The following is a 19,596-nucleotide window of genomic DNA, read 5'->3' on the forward strand; positions in this document are numbered from 1 at the left end:
TTGAATATGATTATATCAACACATCGTTCTAGATCAGGGATCATCAACTTGATTCTTTCTTGAGCGGATGGTCAGGTAGCCAGAAAATAATAAAAAATATAGTTTTAGACTGCAAATTGACCCCAAGAAGCCTAAACAGATATAGCATTTGACTAAAACATAATCATTTCAAACCTTGATTACATTTGGGAACATTGTCCTGCGTAGGGTGCCGTCTTTCGGATGGGATGTTAAAACGTGTGTCCTGACTCTGTGCTCATTCAAAATCCCATGGCGCTTATTGTTAGAATAGGGGTATTCATCCCGGTGTCAAGGCTAAATTCCCAACCTGGCCACATTCCATCATGGCCACCTAACCATCCCCCTCATTCCTAATTGGCATACATCACTCCTCACCTCTTCACCTGATAGCTGATGTGTGGTGAGCGATCTGACACAAAAATGGACGCTGTGCATCACTGAGGTGGGTGCTACAAACTTCCCCCTATTATGTAAAGCGCTTTGAGTAGCTCAGTTGGTAGAAAAGTGCTATATAAATCAAATAAATTATTATTAATTATTATTATTTGTTTACGATCACATACCGTATGTGTCTCTATTATGCATGGGAATACTTGGGAACAGATTTCCAAAATGAAAATCACTTGGAGCTGATTTCCTGTTGTTTTATGTCCAAAAATTGGTAACATTTTTTTTTGCTCAGAAAACTTGGAGGACCAAATAAAACCACCCACGGGCCGCCAGTTGGGGTACCCTGTTCAAGATGTTACCTCAAATCACCCACCATACACCCAACAATGATCAAATATTTATAATGGCTCTATGTATTCTATCCAGGAATCCCACATTTTATGAAAGGACTGTGGGCTACCTTGTATATCATATGTTATTTTTTCTAGTGGCATACAAGAACTGACCTCATTAATCCATTGAGAGATATTGGGAGGATCCTCATCGTTCCACTTAACAGTTATACATCTTTTGGCCTCAGTCATAGCTAAGCTAAAGAAATGATTAATTCCCTGAGAGGTGAGTTGTAAATCGTATATAGATCACCAAGGGTCGTTATCATGGAAGTTAGATGTACTTCCTTATGAAGGACCTTGTGTGAAATACTTTCAATCTCCAGCTACCTTTGTTCAAGTTCAGAGCAGGCCCATGTCCTGTGTAATAGAGAACCTGTCTCTGTTTTACAGCGAGGGCAGTGTGGGGACAAGTCTTTTTTAAAGAGGTTCATTCTTTCAGGTGTAAGATAAGCTCTATGAATGAATTTGTACTGACAAAGTGTTTATCTTGTGTTAATGTAAACTCTCTGGGATTGCTCATTCATTTCAGACCATTGATCTTCTGTGATCTGGGTCCCAGGACACCTCTCCCATTTATTTTTTACCCTTGTGGTATATTTGGAATATTCTATTAATAAGCTATAGTGGCGTGAAAAATTATTTGCCCCCTTCTGATTTTCTCTATGTTTGCATATTTTTGATACTAAATATTATCAGCTTCTTATAGTTGTTGATACTGTAAGTCTCTCACATCGTTGTGGAGGAAATTTGGCCCACTCTTGCATGCAGAACTGCTTTAACTTAGCAACATTTGTGGGTTTTTAAGCATGAACTGCTTGTTTCAAATCCTGCCACAACATCTCAATTGGGATAAGGTCTGGACTTTGACTAGTCCATTCCAAAACTTCATATGTGTTGCTTTTTAACCATTTTCATGTAGACTTGATTGTGTTGGATCATTGTCTTGCTGCATGATCCATCTGTGCTTCAGCTTCAGCTCACAGATGGATGGGCTGACATTCTCCTGTAGAATTCTCTGATACAGAGCAGAATTCATGGTTCCTTCTATTAAGGCAAGTTGTCCAGGTCCTGGGGCAGCAAAAGCATACCCAAACCATCACACTACCACCACCATGCTTGACCGTTGGTATGAGGTTCTTAGTGTGGAATGCAGTGTTTGGTTTTCACCAGACATAATGGGACCCATCTTGTCCAAAAAGTTGACTCAAGTTTGCCAAAAAGCACCTGGAAGCACCTGGATGATCATCAAGACACTTGGAAGAATGTTCTATTGTCAAATGAGTCAAAAGTATAAGCTTGGTCTCAGACCTGTTGTAAATGTAGTATTGAGTCAAATTGGGATATAGGGGACAAATAAGTATCCTGCCCCATATATCGATTAACATCATTCCATACCTTTACAGATTGACGTAAGAATGGGGTTTCCAGTAAACGTCTTAATATTCTTGGGAGTAAAGCAATATGGAACATATTACATACTGTATCTTGTACTTTTAGAATATGCCCTTCAATCTGAGTCCATGTAGGAGGGTTATTCTCATTAAACCAGAGAAATAGTCATCTAATCTGTGCTTTAGATATTGGAAGGATCTCACTCTTAGACCAGTTAATTGTGTAACCAGAGAAAGTACTCAAATAATCAATCACATGCAACAGCACCCTCAGTGATGTGTCTGGTTTTGTGAGAAATACAAAGATACAAAGAAATCTTGTGAACTATATCTCCCACTGAAAATCCTGTGATGCAAGAGTTATCTCGAATCTTTTGAGTCAGTGGTTCTTAAACCAAAGCAAACAGCATGGGGGAAAGAGGACACCCTTATCTCGTACTACGACCAATAGGGAAGCAGAGCAGACACCATTTAATTCGTGCTCACTCTGGCTTTTGGTGTGTCATATAAAAGCTTAACACAGTTACTGAAATATGCACCAAAATGTAAATGCTTCAAAACCTTGAAAAGATACTTCCATTCAACACGATCAAAGGCATTCTCTGCATCAAGTGATACTACAACTACGGGTTCATCTGACTGTCTTGCTTCGGATAAGATATGAAAAAGGCACCTTAAGTTATTAATGACATTCTATCTTTAATGGACCCTTGTCATTGTTAATCAATGTTTGTAGGTACCCTTCCAGCCTGAATGTGATGGCTTTAGCAATACATTTCAAATCAACATTAATGAATGAGATTGGGCAATAAGAAGATGGCATAAAGTGGTCTTTTTCCGGTTTACAGATCAATGAAATCAAGGCCTCTTGTAGAGTTGGAGGCAACACACCCTTGTCAATAATATGTGGATGCATTTTCATTAATGCATCTATTAATTGTTGTTTAATTTTTTGGTTAAATTCTACAGTGAAACCATCATGAGCCTTCCTGACTGAAGGCTCATGACTGCCCTCAGTATTTACCCGTTGTTTATTGGCTAATAAATTCTTATCTGTTTCCGATAGCTTGGGCAGGCTAATAAATTCTTATCTGTCTCCGATAGCTTGGGCAGTTTTAGTGACTACAGGAAAAGTTACGATTTTTTTTATTTCAGATTCTAAATTTTCCAGATGCTTATGTGACTCCTTTTCACCCTAGAGGTGAATGATATTATCTGTCCTGTCAGGTATGCCTGAGGGCCCTCATGATTCCTACAGGATAGGAGGAGAGGGAGCAGTCGGAGTATTTATTTCCAATAATTATTTTATCTGTAAAGACATACATTTTTCAAATATGTATGTTATGTTATGCTATGTTATGTTACGTTATGCTTTACTTTATGCCATGATATGTTATCTGTGAAAGTGGAAGTAGTCGCTTGCCAAACCACTTATGAAACGGTGTTACGTCATATTAATTTTGGTCACTAGAGGGAGCATACTCACATAACATTACCACAAGCCCTCTGGTGTTACACAAAAGAGAGATAATATGTTTGCACACAACTCACTATATAGTAATATTGGACTGAAACAGGAAAAATGTTCTTGTAGTTCTAGAGAAAATACAAGAAAGAAAGAAAAAAAACTTTTAGAAGGTTTTGAAGTTTCATTTTCTCACCTGAGGAAAGTACGGGGAAAAAAATGTATGAAATGTATGCATTCACTACTGTAAGTCGCTCTGGATAAGAGCGTCTGCTAAATGACTAAAATGTAAAAAAAATAAAATAATGTAAATGTCCTCATGGTTATTTTAGTTATAGAAAGCCATACCCAACATGAGTAAATCAAGATAAATAAACTTCTGCAAGGTTTTCCAACTTCACTAAATATATAATTGCATAGCCGAATAGTCAACCAACTTTACAAATAGTTGACAAGTTGTGCCAGTGACCAAATGGAACCTTGAGCTGATCCTATTTCTGTTAATTGCACGCGCCCTCTAGCCTGAGGCCTAATCCTTGCGCGCGCCCTCAAACTCAAGGCCTCTGATTCGCGCGCCTCCACCTCTGATCCTTGCGCGCTCTTGCACAAATCTGTGCCGGTTGCCTGGTCAGTCCAGTCCAATGCGTGTTCCCTGGAATAACTGGGCTGTGGGCTCAGGTTGAGAGCGCGCTTTAGCTGCTCGTGACACAAGAGATTTGCAAAGAAGCGTTAGTGAAAAAGCTGCAACATATTTCAATGTCGTTATTATTTCCCCCTCTATTTTTTCCACTAATATTAACCTTGTAACGAAACGAATGATGACATGGACTTTGCTTGATGTGGAAGCCATTATAATCGGATGTCAACAGCATTTTATGCACAGGTTAAACACCGCGGAAGGGATGCACTTGCTGCCACTTTTTGACGAATGTCAATTTAGCAGTGCTTATTTGTTGGAAAACTATATGTCATTGTGATACGGCGTTCAGTTGCATGCAATGGCATTTATTTAATCGTTGTCAGTATTTGTTTGTAGGCTTAATTATTTGAACCGCCTGACAAACATCAACGTCATTGATGTAGGACAAGAGGACTGATGAATCGGTGCATTGCTTGATCCATTCTTGAAAACAGTTCCTTCTGGACAAGATCTGGGGATGAGTAAATAGGTTATTAGACAAACATTACCGGGTTTATGTAGATCGGCTCGGTCTTCACTTAACATAGAATAATTCGGCTATACCGGCAGGCTACTAGTAAAGCCTCAACCATGTATGCTGGACGGAAAAGAAGAAAACCGGTGCAAAGAGGGTAAGTGAGAGTTTTTTGAACGTTGTATTAGCTTGCATACTGAACTAAAATGGCCCACCATAACGTTGTTATTATTTTGTATTATTTGATAATATATGAGTCAACGCTATATGACATGATAGTCACTCACGATCCATCTAAATAGCATGTATATATCTTCAATATTGTTTGGTGCAGACAGATTTGGATATATATTATAAGCAGTATGTTTATCCTAGATAGTATATTGTGTCAGGATAATGATGCATAATGTTATGCATAATGTCCTAAATAAAAATAACTCAACACATAAGTTGACTCATAATCATGATGTGGTCAAATGGTTGAAGTGATGTTCAATTGAGATGGAGAGAGATGATTCAATATGATGATTCAATTCGAATCTTAACGAACCCATGCCAGTGCTCCGGGCACAGGTGGAAGGCGCGCAGTGCTCGTGCTCATCATTCTCAGGCCTTTTGTATTTATTTTCGTTTCAGTATTTTTCATAGTTCAGTGTGCCCTTATTGTATCGTGTGAAACGTTCAAGTACTTGCAACTTGACTATTAATATTTTTTTACACTGTATTTCAAATGTTATTATTGCTTATCTATAACTGGTAAAAAAAATAAGCTAAAAAGGAGCGGAAATAATAATTAAACTTATAAGGAAATAAGAACATTATTATAATAATATTCTTGTTATTATTATTGTTATTAGTATTATTATTGATATGATGATGATTTATTATTAAACGTATAGTATTATTATTAATACCAATATTTAATTATATGATTTATCATTCAGCATCGAAGTGAAAGACCAAAAGTGAGTACTGAGTGGCAATATGTCCACAGTTTACCTTCTTATCAACATTGAGAGAATTAGCTTACTGGCTTCATAATTTCCTCTGTGATTCCCTAATAAACCCCATGTCTCTTCTCCTGCTCAGAGAGAAACAGACAGCTTCATCTGAAGGGACCAAGTCTAACCCATCAAAGCGCCACCGGGATCGTCTGAACTCTGAGTTAGACCGTCTGGCCAGTCTACTGCCCTTCCCAGAAGAGGTCACCTCCAGCTTGGATAAACTCTCTATCTTACGGCTCAGCGTGAGCTACCTGAGGACCAAGAACTTCTTCTCAGGTGATGTGTGTGTGTGTGTGTGTGTGTGTGTGTGTGTGTGTGTGTGTGTGTGTGTGTGTGTGTGTGTGTGTGTGTGTGTGTGTGTGTGTGTGTGTGTGTGTGTGTGTGTGTGTGTGTGTGTGTTGGCTGCAGGTAACTGTGTGGAGGTTATAAGCTTAGGATATGCACTGTAGTGACATACATTTGATCAATTATTTGGACATTTCCTTAAAAGAAAAGAAAATATAATTATTATATATTATATGATATTATATTTTTTTAAATTGTACTCTGCTGAAAAATAATGTATTAGGTTGTATTATTCAATTCCTTCTAAATGTATTAAATAATTGTGTTATCTTGGCAAGGCCTTTCTAAGAAATGCTGCAACGCTGTATCCTTTCACATTTTCTTCTCAAGACACACCACATGATGTAAAGACAATACTGAACTACTTAATAAGCTAATCAATGACATACAAAAACATTTTACTTTCAATATGGGGTTTTCTATGTCACAATCCCAACCTGCAGTGCAGGCGCTGAGTTCTGGTGGTGGTGATGCATCATGTATAATTAAAAGAAAATGAGCTTAAATCATTTATAAAACGGAGGGAGGAAAATGTTTGTTTTAGACAGTCAATTTTAAAATGGCTGTTGAGGTGAGTCGAATGGAAACAGTGGGCATGACCCGACTCTGCCGTGGGTAAGAGCGGTGTTGAAGATGCTGCATGGGGAATGGAAAGTGCATAGCTGGGGAGGAGAGGAGAGGAGGAAAGTGGCAGGGTTGAGATTGCTTATGGGACTAACCTCAAGGCACAAAAGAACAAAGCTAAAATATTGTGGAGATGTTTCACCTCAATGACTTCTGGACCTTACTACCCAATGTTTATGGTTTAAAGAGAAATCATCTGAATAAATGAATAACATCACATAGGTTCCCTCCATCTATTTGGAAATGGAAGGAAGATTGGAGGTTTGCGTTTGGATCAAATCAAATCAAATGTATTTGTCACATACACATGGTTAGCAGGTGTTAATGCGAGTGTAGCGAAATGCTTGTGCTTCTAGTTCCGACCATGCAGTAATATCTAACAAGTAATATAACCTAGCAATTCCACAACAACTACCTTGTACACACAAGTGTAAAGGAATGAATACGAATATGTACACAAAAATATATAAATTAGTGATGGCCGAACGGCATAGGCAAGATGCAGTAGATGGTATGGAGTACAGTATATACATATGAGATGAGTAATGTAGGGTATGAAAACATATAAAGCGGCATTGTTTAAGGTGGCAAGTGATACATTACATCAGGATGGCAAGATGCAGTAGATGGTATAGAGTACAGTATATACATATGAGATGAGTAATGTAGGTTATTGTAACGGTCGTCGTATATATAGTGGACCAAGGCGCAGCGGGTTGAGTGCTCATTTTAAACTTTATTTGAGACACGTAACAAGAAAACGAATGAACGCACGCACGCACGCACGCACGCACGCACGCACGCACGCACGCACGCACGCACGGTATTACAGGCTAAACACAGCAGTGCAAAAACAACTTCCCACAAAACCCATTACAAAAACACCCCTCTATATAGGACCTTCAATCAGAGGCAACGAGGAACAGCTGCCTCCAATTGAAAATCCATCCAATAACCCTAAACATAGAACTAAAAAGACTAGACCAGAACATAGAAATATACTAACATAGAACATAACCAAAAACCCCGGAACACTCTAAACGAACACCCCTCTACCTAAACACATAGCCCAACAAACCCGAAACAAGGGCACTGCGTTCATCCACCACTGGCCTGCTGGCCCCCCTACCTCTGAGGAAGCACAGTTCCTGCTCAGCCCAGTCAAAACTGTTCGCTGCTCTGGCACCCCAATGGTGGAACAAGCTCCCTCACGACGCCAGGACAGCGGAGTCAATCACCACCTTCCGGAGACACCTGAAACCCCACCTCTTTAAGGAATACCTAGGATAGGATAAAGTAATCCTTCTAACCCCCCCCCCCCCCCCCCCCTTAAAATATTTAGATGCACTATTGTAAAGTGGTTGTTCCACTGGATATCATAAGGTGAATGCACCATTTTGTAAGTCGCTCTGGATAAGAGCGTCTGCTAAATGACTTAAATGTAATGTAAGATAATGGAGGTAAAGGCAAAAAAGGCCATGGTGGCGAAGTAAATACAATATAGCAAGTAAAACACTGGAATGGTAGATTTGCAGTGGAAGAAAGTACAAGTACAAATAGAAATAATGGGGTGCAAAGGAGCAAAATAAATAAATAAATAAATAAATACAGTAGGGGAAGAGGTAGTTGTTTGGGCTAAATTATAGTTGGGCAATGTACAGGTGCAGTAATCTGTGAGCTGCTCTGAAGAAGAGGCGGCCGAAGGAGGAATTGGCTTTGGGGGTGACCAGAGAGATATACCTTGCGGAGCGCGTGCTACAAGTGGGTGCTGCTATGGTGACCAGTGAGCTGAGATAAGGGGGGACTTTACCTAGCAGGGTCTTGTAGATGACCTGGAGCCAGTGGGTTTGGCGACGAGTATGAAGCGAGGGCCAGCCAACGAGAGCGTACAGGTCGCAGTAGCGGGTAGTATATGGGGCTTTGGTGACAAAATGGATGGCACTGTGATAGACTGCATCCAATTTATTGAGTAGGGTATTGGAGGCTATTTTGTATATGACATCGCCGAAGTCGAGGATCGGTAGGATGGTCAGTTTTACAAGGGTATGTTTGGCAGCATGAGTGAAGGATGCTTTGTTGCGAAATAGGAAGCCAATTCTAGATTTAACTTTGGATTGGAAATGTTTGATGTGAGTCTGGAAGGAGAGTTTACAGTCTAACCAGACACCTAGGTATGGGTCACATAAGGATGGAAAAAATTAAGCCAGACCGTAAAGCCTGACTTATGAGTTTTTTGGTCATGTTTTTGCTAATGTCATGGTAATAGTCTGAGAAGGTGTACAAAAATGATCAGATTAATATTGCCATTGATAAAATTGAAAATAAAACGAGACATGACCTTTTTCAAGGTCAGTCTCGCAAAAAGACTCATTCTTGCGTTCTAACTACCCGCTATTCAAAGCGCTCTGATTAAGGGAATCGTTCACAAACATTGGCACATTCTAAAATACGATGATAGTCTCGGTAATGTGTTTTCGGACCTTCCTTGGTCGTATTCTCGCGGGGCAGGAATCTCAGAGACCAATTGGTACACTCTGATTTACCACCCCAAGATATTCCTGAACAACGTCTATTTGCGCCCCTACTGGATGGAAATTACAAGTGTAATGGCTGTGCTCAATGCAATGGCACTTATAAATGTAGATCCTTCAAACACCCACAAACCTGGAAATCGATACCAATCAAAGGTGTTATCACGTGCTCCACTAAGGCAGTTATTTATCTTATAACTTGTCCTTGTGGTAAAAATGATGTGGGTAAAACAAAGTGTGAATTAAAAGTACGTATCTCAGAGCATCGTAGCACCATTAGGTGCAAAAACTTGACTTACCCAGTTGCGGCCCACTTTTTGGAAGCAAACCACTCGATTTTGTCTCTGCGTTGTATTGGCATCGAACATGTCACCCTCCCTGGGAGAGGGGGTGACCTTGATAATTTATTGTTAAAACGAGAGGATGCCTGGATCTTTAATTTAAAGACCCTTGCACCCTTCGGTCTCAACATAGACTTTGATCTGAAGCCATTCTTGTGATTATTGTGACTTTGCCATTGTAATTGTTTGTAAACTTGTGTAGTCTAAAATGAATCTATGATCGTATGCTATCCATTTGTTTTTTGTATGCTGTTCTTTGTATGCCATTTTTATATTTGAGAATTAACCAATGATATTAGGCCACTCTTGGCCATGATTACAGACACCTGTGTGTCTTTTGACAATATATAAACGACTCATCTTGCAGTGTCTGTGATCATACCCTGATGAAGACAGCTTGGCTGTCGAAACGTTGGATATTACATTTTTGCATCCGAGCTCCTAGAGTGTGCGGCTCTCCCTTATTTTCAAGTAGTCTTGTGTGGCTCATTTGGTGGAGCATGGCACTAGCAACGTCAGAGTTGTGGGTTCGATTCCCAATGGGGCAACCAGTATGAAAATGTATGCACACACTACTTTAAGAGTGTCTGACAAATGTAAATGTTAAGCTATTACATGACTCAGCTGAACTGTTTCCAGATATGCAGCTTAGTGTTGATAATCATTCATATGGTGACAATTAAATATTGTGTAAAGAAATGTTCACACACTAAGGGCTCTATTTTCATCTGGCGCTAAGGAGGCGCAAGTGTCAAACGCACGTTAGTTTGCAATTTCGTCATCACTGGGACACTGGCATTTTCCAGCCATAACGCGAGGTTCGGCAATTTACCTGTCTTAACATCGGCTCCCTTGGGCTGAGGTGGTAGGGGTGGCAATATTTGAAAACAATTGTTTTCCCCCAATTTAATTTAATTTGATTAAAAACCAAACATAGCCAACCCTCCCCTTAATCAAGACTGGTTTAGCAACATAGGTGCCTATTTTTTTATAATAGGTGCCTATTTTTATCCTGGCCATTAGCCAACTAGCCTATGAATAAAGAGGTTTTAAATGGTCTACTGAGAGTGCTTTGAAATATTTTGAAGGTTTTTACTTTTTCATTATTCACAATTCACATACCTGCATACTTCGTTTCACTTATTCAGTAGCCTATCCAGCCGCATTATCAAAGAGTACCCCTCATTTGATTACCAAAGACACGCTACTCCAAACTATTCAGTCATCCATATCAACGGGTGATATGTTTTTAAATCTGCCTCAAACATAGTCAACGATACAATTGACAGAGGCCTAGTATTTTGTATAGACTTGCGAGTGTAATGCTTAAAACCATTTAGGCCTAAGTGTCAAATCAAATCAAATCAAATGTTATTGGTCACATACATATGGTTATCAGATGATATTGCGAGTGTAGCGAAATGCTTGTGCTTCTAGTTCCGACAGTGCAGCAATATCTAACAAGAAATATCTAACAATTCCACAACAACTACCTAATACACACACATCTAAGTAAAGGAATGGAATAAGAAGGTATAAATATATGGATGAGCAATGTCAGAGCGGCATAGGCTAAGATGCAATAGATAGTATAGAATACATACATATGAGATGATATGTAAACATTATTAAAGTGGCGTCATTAAAGTGACTAGTGTTCCACTTATTAAAGTGGCCAATGATTTCAAGTCTGTATGTAGGCAGCAGCCTCTCTGTGCTAGTACACTGTGTGTACACAGTGCCATGGAACGAGAGAAGCCATTTAAGATATCATGCTTCTGACCCCATCCTGTTTAAAAATATTGTGGTGTTTTAAAAAACAGATTGTTTTCCATTTCATATCAAGCCCCCTGCTACCCTTACCCTAAGCCTAGGCTACTAAGCCTGGTTCAACAGCAATGCGTCATGTCTTTTTTATCCTGGCCTTGCAAAGTAGCTTATCCTTAAAAGGTGTTGAATGCTTTATTCGTCAGAGTGCTTTGAATTGAAAATATACTGCACATCCTAAAACATGCACACATGTGCCTACCTGAATACTTCATTTAGCTTGTTGAAGTATCTGTCCCCATCTCCAAAGAGCGCATCTCATCGGGTTAACAAAGACACTCTCCTCCAAACGTATTTAAATGATTCAGTCCTATAATGCAGTATCAACGGTAGGCCTAGGCTATATCTTGCTATTTGAGAACGTGCCTCACACATACAATACAATTCACGGGAGCCTAGTATTTTTTTATTTGAGGAGAAGTGCGATGCGTAAAGACATGTAGGCTAGGCTCTTGAAGCCAATTACAACAATGTTGACTGCCAACACTCCAAACATAGGCTATTGAGCAAACACTGTTTTTTGTTGTTGTTGCTATTACTCATTACTGTAGCCTATGTTATTTAACATTTAACTGTAGTATCAATCCACAATGGACCAGGACAAGAATATTCCGTGCCCCCAGCAGAATTGGAGTTGATGACGACGCAAAGACGTCAATAACCTACAGAACTTGAGACAAAAGCATGCAGTATTAAGCCAGCGAGCGGCCAAGCCCTCGTCACATCTACAACTTGTTTATTCATCAAAACCAAGCACTTTCACGCCACCGCCAGCTATTTTACTCATAATTCCGGGTGTGAAAATAGCAAAAATATTTCTGACACACCCTCAGAACCTTTAGCGCCAGCGCTTAGATGAATCATTGCGTCAGGTTTGTTAAAATAGAGCCCTAAAAGTTGTATATTGGTAGACTGTAAATTATGAGATAAGATTTACAAATATGTTTCAGATGAAACTGGCCGTAAATGATGACTATGATGCCTCAAGCAACCTCAGAGACATGACGATATACTAAGTAAATAGAAGATATTTTAAACTCATTTATCAACTGTTGTACCCTCCATATTGAATGTTCTTAGTTATTTGAAAGAGCGGTTGAGTTTGCGTTATACTGTAGCAAAGACTACAACTGGAAATGATTTAGGCCCTGACTGCAGATTATTGTAACGGGGGGTGTGTGTGTGTGTGTGTGTGTGTGTGTGTGTGTGTGTGTGTGTGTGTGTGTGTGTGTGTGTGTGTGTGTGTGTGTGTGTGGTGTGTGTGTGTGTGTGTGTGTGTGTGTGTGTGACCACTGTCCAGGTGTTTTCAAACACTGGAACTGTTCTGCCTCACAACGCTGTAACCCTGCTACTTTCTCTCAAACGATTTCTCAAACGGGGTGTTTGATCATAGTCTTGTCCTTTTTGTTAGCATTTTATCTGGGTACTGGGTAGAGCTTCTGCATGTTTCCCTTCTGCTGCCACATGACAGTATGCAGTACCGACGCCAGCTTCAAAAAGATGGAAAGCATTGATGAACACAGTTAGGGTGGAGAACAGAAGATCTGATTATGAACTGATCATTTACTCAAAATCAACCATTGTGTCATAGTTTGTTCACCATTGATAAACTGTGTTGATAAGTCTTACCCAGTATACAACTCTGCAGTCGTTCCGTTTCAATTTGCCCACCTGCTTCTGGATTTTGTTAACATACCGTTTGATTTAGATAAAGAGTATTCCGTCTTTCCGATGCCTCTCTCCAACCAGCGGAGATGAGGTGATGATGGTGTTGTTGTATTTTCTGGTTGCCTCGTGCCGTCACACTAACCCGGTCACCCCCGCTAACCCGGTCATCCACTCTGTTGTAAAGGCCTCCCGCAGACCGTTGCCACGGTTGTCTCGCTCACAAAGGATGGATTCTCCACTCGACATGGGTTACAAATGTGCCTGACTGTCTTAAGACAGCTTACGGCACAGCCTTGGCTTTGTGTTGAGTTACAACGATAGCTAAACCTCAGTGGCCGGAGTAGAGTAGATCTGTTGTCTAGATCTGTTGGGTTTTGCCTCAGATCGCCTTGTCTTCTTACATCCATGGTTCGATTGATTTGAATGAGTGTCACCCATGGCGGTTCCAGATCATGTTGGTAAATGAACCTCTCTCACATGGAGAGAGAAGAGGGCCCTGTGCTAACTATCTTATGACTGGTCCATGATGAATTGACTAGAGCCATTGGAAAAGTAATGGATGAGGACTTTGTGGACCACACAGAGAACAAAACTGGTTAAAAAGCAAAAACAAGTGGGTGGCTAGAGAGCAAAAACTAAACAAAGAACCCGTACTAGAAAGTTCAGTTCCAGGGCTTGGATATTAAAGAAATATAGCTTTTATAAGTGTAATATTGTTAAACAGTTCTCAGAACTGAGCAACAAAATAAAGCGTCGCTTTTGTTTTCAATGTCATACTAACAACGTATTGTCATTACATAGAGCTGAAAATGAGCATTTGAGGATGAAAGTATTTTGGAATAAAAACAACAGCGTTAATCCACTTAAAGAGGGTTTATACTCCTTTGAAAAAGAAAATAAGAAGGGGGGGTTAAAAAAAAAAAAAACAGCAGCACGTCAGAATCAAACCTTGTGGCCACAAAAGGGCCAGTCTTGTGCTGCTATGTCAAGGTAGCCAGCCAGGAATACATTGGTCTTAAAAGGTCACTTTGGTGTGATTACGAGAGTGTACCTTCCCATCAACTGACCTATTTTCTCATGGTTCAACCTACTGTAGTGCCCAGTGGTATTAGAGAGAGAGATAATGAGATTCAGTAGATGAAGAAGAAACTGAACTAATAGTCTCTCTCTCTCTCTCTCTCTCTCTCTCTCTCTCTCTCTTGCCATCTCTCCAAATTCCTGCTCTTTACCTTACACCATCAGTCTGTCAACAAGCTTTTCTTAATTCCTGGAAAAACTGATCCCGTAGAATGCATTCCTGCTAAATAGGTATGTGTGTGTGTGTGTGTGTGTGTGTGTGTGTGTGTGTGTGTGTGTGTGTGTGTGTGTGTGTGTGTGTGTGTGTGTGTGTGTGTGTGTGTGTGTGTGTGTGTGTGTGTGTGTGCGTGCGCGTGCGCATGCGTACGTGTGTGTACAAAGCACTGTCGTTATGCTCCATCAATGAACCCCCTCACACACACAGACACACACTTTGCTCCAGCCACAGGCCTCCATATTTTCACAACAACGGCCATGTTTATTTTGGCGAAGCCCGACCCTAGTGCCCCGTCCATCCCCAGTGTGCTTGTGTGTTTGCGTGCGTGTGTGTGTGTTGAACTGATCACAGCCCTGGTCACTTATTAGACTGAAGCTTCCATACAGGTCAGTCAAACGGTCTGATGTGAGGAGTAGAGGAAAACAGACCCCATGCCAACACAGCTTACAGTTCTCTTAGTTGCTCTGGCAGCTTTCAGGTAAACTTTGAGCACGATGACAATTTTAGTCAGAGAGAGGCTTACTGTAGATTTGAAATAGAGACATGATGACCTACGAGTTCCCTCCTCCTTCTCCATCTCTCTGCTCCTGTTAGCACTAGTCACAGCTATCTCTCTCTCTCTCTCTCTCCCCCCTCTCTCTCTCTCTCTCTCCCTCTCTCTCTCTCCATCTCTCTGCTCCTGTAAGCACTTGTCACAGCTATCTCTCTCCCCTCTCTCTCTCTCTCTCTCTCTCTCTCTCCATCTCTCTCTCTCTCTCTCTCTCCATCTCTCTGCTCCTGTTAGCACTAGTCACAGCTGTCTCTCTATCTCTCTCCCCACTCAATCTGTCTCTCTCTCTGTCTCTATCTCTCTCTGTCTCTCTCTCTCTCTCTCCCTCTGCCATGACTTGTGAGACAGTAGAATAACTAGAGACAGTGTTGGGACAAAGACTCTCTTATCTGAGCAAGAACCCGTCCCAGCCATGGTACCCACTATTAAGGCCAGGGAATCGTCGATCATTGTGTGTCAGTCACACATTTTTCTGCTTTAAGTGGCAATTAACGCTCATTAAAATCTGATGGAGTGGGGACTGTTCCAGTGCTATGCTGCCGAGCTGTCACAAGGCATTGCAGTCTTCTGATAGCTATCCACTATTCTACTCGCTCCAATAAAAACTAAAGGGGAAACAGTCTCCACAAAACGAAATGGAGAGGGAAAGTGCTGTGACAAAAGCATCATGCTACTAAAATTAAATCTTACCGTTGTTTAAAAAAAATGGTAAAATGACATTTTGTGACATTCATTTGGCCTAGTGTGTTCTTTTGACCTCTTATGATCCGAGTTTTGTTCATGTAAAGTTTTTTTTATTTGGTCATCATGACTGGAAGCAGGAGCTTTATTGCATGTGGTTTGTGTTGGTTTTCAGCTGAGATGCTGCTGACTTAATTGTTGGACCAATTCACTTTTGACATGCAGTCTCAGCCTTCTCCAGAGCAATGCCAGGCCACCGAAGGTTCTTCTAACCCAGTTCCCAGATTCAAGTCAAGTCAAGTTTATTTGTCATATCCACAGGATACACATGGTGTACACACAGTACAATGAAATGCTGGTTTGGAGGTTCAAATCTCAATAATGTGACAACAAGAATATTAAAAAAACAACTAATAAAGTATACAATTTTTTTTCTATATAATATAAATACAAGGAAGGCATTCAACACATTTACAGTACAATATTTACACGTGTGTCAGGAAGGAGGATATTGAGAGCAAAGTGTTTAAATTGTGCAGTTTAGCATTAACAAATAGATGTCTTAACCCATTTAATCCCGAATTTTTCCCAGACATGAAAATATCCAAATTTTGTGTCATTAGTAAGCCTTTGAAATAATCAATCATAATCTTTTTGAATTTTCATGGAAAAGTAGGTGAAAAAGTGTGTTTTATGTGACCGGTGGGATAATGTGATGTATACTGAATTAACATATTTCTCCTATGCAGTCATGAAAATTCTCATATATCCCAGCCCAGTTATTAACACATTTCAAATCAAATCAAATTGTATTTGTCACATACACATGGTTAACAGGTGTTAATGCAAGTGTAGCGAAATGCTTGTGCTTCTAGTTCCTAGTTCCGACGATGCAGTAATATCTAACAAGTAATCTACCAATTTCACAACAACTACCTTGTACACACAAGTGTAAAGGAATGAATACGAATATCTACATAAAAATATATAAATGAGTGATGGCCGAACGGCATAGGCAAGATGTAATAGATGGTATGGAGTACAGTATATACATATGAGATGAGTATTGTAGGGTATGAAAACATATAAAGCAGCATTGTTTAAGGTGGCTAGTGATACTTTACATCAGGATGGCAAGATGCAGTAGATGGTATAGAGTACAGTATATACATATGAGATGAGTAATGTAGGTTATGAAAACATTATATAAAGTGGCATTGTTTAAAGTGGCTAATGATACATCTAATTACATCAAGATGGCAAGATGCAGTAGATGGTATGGCGTACAGTATATACATATGAGATGAATAATGTAGGTTATGTAAACATGATCTAATATAAATAATATAAAGTGGCAAGTGATAAATTGATTACATCAATTTTCCCATTATTAAAGTGGCTTGAGTTGAGTCAGTATGTTGGCAGCAGCCACTCAATGTTAGTGATGGCTGTTTAACAGTCTGATGGCCTTGAGATAGAAGCTGTTTTTCAGTCTCTCGGTTCCAGCTTTGATGCACCTGTGCTGACCTCGCCTTCTGGATGTTAGCGGGGTGAACAGGCAGTGGCTCGGGTGGTTGCTGTCCTTGATGTTCTTTTTGGTCTTCCTGTGACATCGGGTGGTGTAGGTGTCCTGGAGGGCAGGTAGTTTGCACCCGGTGATGCGTTGTGCAGACCGCACCACCCTCTGGAGAGCCTTCCGGTTGTGGGCGGAGCAGCTGCCTTACCAGGCGGTGATACAGCCCAACAGGATGCTCTCGAATTGTGCATCTGTAAAAGTCTGTGAGTGTTTTTGGTGACAAGCCGAATTTCTTCAGCCTCCTGAGGTTGAAGAGGCGCTGCTGCGCCTTCTTCACCACGCTGTCTGTGTGGGTGGACCATTTCAGTTTGTCCAAGATGTGTACGCCGAGGAACTTAAAACTTTCCACCTTCTCCACTACTGTCCCATCAATGTAGATAGGGGGATGCTCCCTCTGCTGTTTCCTGAAGTCCACGATCATCTCTTTTGTTTTGTTGACATTGAGTGCGAGGTTATTTTCCTGACACCACAGTCCGAGGGCCCTCACCTCCTCCCTGTAGGCCGTCTCGTCGTTGTTGGTAATCAAGCCTACCACTGTAGTGTCGTCTGCAAACTTGATGATTGAGTTGGAGGCGTGCATGGCCACGCAGTCGTGGGTGAACAGGGAGTACATGAGAGGGCTGAGAACGCACCCTTGTGGGGCCCCAGTGTTGAGGATCAGCGGGGTGGAGATGTTGTTACCTACCCTCACCACCTGGGGGCGGCCCGTCAGGAAGTCCAGGACCCAGTTGCACAGGGCGGGGTCGAGATCCAGAGACCCAGGGTCCCCAGCATTGCCACTAGAATGCCCCATCACATTCTAGTATGACTATTTTACATATCAAAAACCCTTATACAAAACCGATATGAATACTGAGAGCAAAAAAACTAAAAACAACAACCATCAACGTATTTCAACATTGTTACTTTATTGTAACATACATTGTAACATTGTTACTTTAGTGCAACATGTATTAAAACATTAATATTGTAACTTTATTGTAACATTTGAACTTGTACTTTAGTGCAATATTCATTGTAACATTGTCATTGTGTCATTTTAGTGCAACATTCACTATAAACTGTATAGCAGTCGTGTCATCCATTCACATTCACAACTACGAAGAGGCCTACACTATACAAAAAAAAATTATATATATATATATATATATATATATATATAATACACATATACATATATATTATAGAGGTAGGAACCAAGTGCATGATTATATATATATATAAAATATAGAATATATAATATAGAGGTTATAGCGGTAGGAACCAAGTGCACGATTAGTTTGTAAATCACTATTTTGAACTACGATCAGTCAGACCTATTGTCATACAGTATGTCTTGAATCAATTGATCCTCAAAAACATTTCAGTCATTTTGATTGTCTTTTTTCCCTTTTTCCTCGACTTTTCTTTTCTTCCTAGAGTTCGCTGTACTGCCTCTCCTCACCCTTTATTGACTTTTCTATTTTTCTTTTATTCGCTTTTTCAGCCCTTTTTCATTCGCTCTTTTCTCCTTTTCCACTGTCCATGGTATATCTTGAATGTGCAGTGGAGCTTTGCATTTCTCACATGCATATCTAGTGCGTTTGTCACAATGACGACATCTATGGAACTGGTGCATCGTGTTGATTGGCCAGTGAGAAGCTTTGTCATATCTTGCCTGATCTTCAACAGTAGCAGCTAGTAGAGATCTCCTTCGGTGGCTCAGTGGTTTCGTGCCAAACTTTTGCATAAGAAACTGTGCCACTATCCATAAGAAGGTGAGCAGGTTGATGGTCTCTCCCATAACATCTCTGTAAAATAAATGGCTGTTTATGAGTGCACTGTTGAGAGACCATGCAGAGATGGGCCACCACCACTTCTCAGACCTGATGGAGATATGGTATCTTGAAACCTGTAGGTCGTGAAGTTCAACACCACCCATGTGCTCATCGTATCGGTTGATGCATTTTGGTTGTGGGACTTTGTCAAAAGGCACATCGCTCCTTGTTCCATCTCTTGACAGAGGTCTCACTGTATTTCTCCTCCATGTTTGTTGCCACAGTGACAATGTTATTGTCTTTCTAATGGACCAGCACCTTGTCTCCTTGGGTCAGAACCTCAGAGGTTCCCAGGGGTAACTTCATGAAGTCCTTCTGTGGCTTGAATGGGACATCAAACAGACGATTCTGCCTCATCGTTCCAGAGCTCCCATATCCTCTTTTTGTCATTTCATCGAGGAGTACAAGCGAAGTGAAGAGGTTGTCATGAAGGAACTTGCAACCTTGAGGCACCTGAGATTGCTCTGCAACACCAAGAGCGAACACTGGGTCCATGACCCAACCCAGTCTCAGGGAGGAGAG

At 40.6% G+C, this 19,596-nt stretch overlaps 1 protein-coding gene across 1 annotated transcript in view; it reads left to right on the forward strand.

Moving 5' to 3' along the window:
* Positions 1-4,868: 4,868 nt before the first annotated feature.
* The window catches only part of ahr1 (aryl hydrocarbon receptor 1 alpha), a gene marked incomplete at its 5' end in the record, with an annotated part of 89,515 nt that continues 74,787 nt past the window's right edge, over positions 4,869-19,596 (forward strand). The window contains 3 exon segments of the mRNA NM_001123686.1: positions 4,869-4,973; positions 5,761-5,781; positions 5,906-6,096. Coding sequence (NP_001117158.1) covers positions 4,933-4,973; positions 5,761-5,781; positions 5,906-6,096 — 253 coding nt within the window.

Source organism: Salmo salar, chromosome 16 (genome assembly GCF_965601325.2).
Source record: "Salmo salar chromosome 16, fSalSal1, whole genome shotgun sequence".
Taxonomy (NCBI): domain Eukaryota; kingdom Metazoa; phylum Chordata; class Actinopteri; order Salmoniformes; family Salmonidae; genus Salmo; species Salmo salar.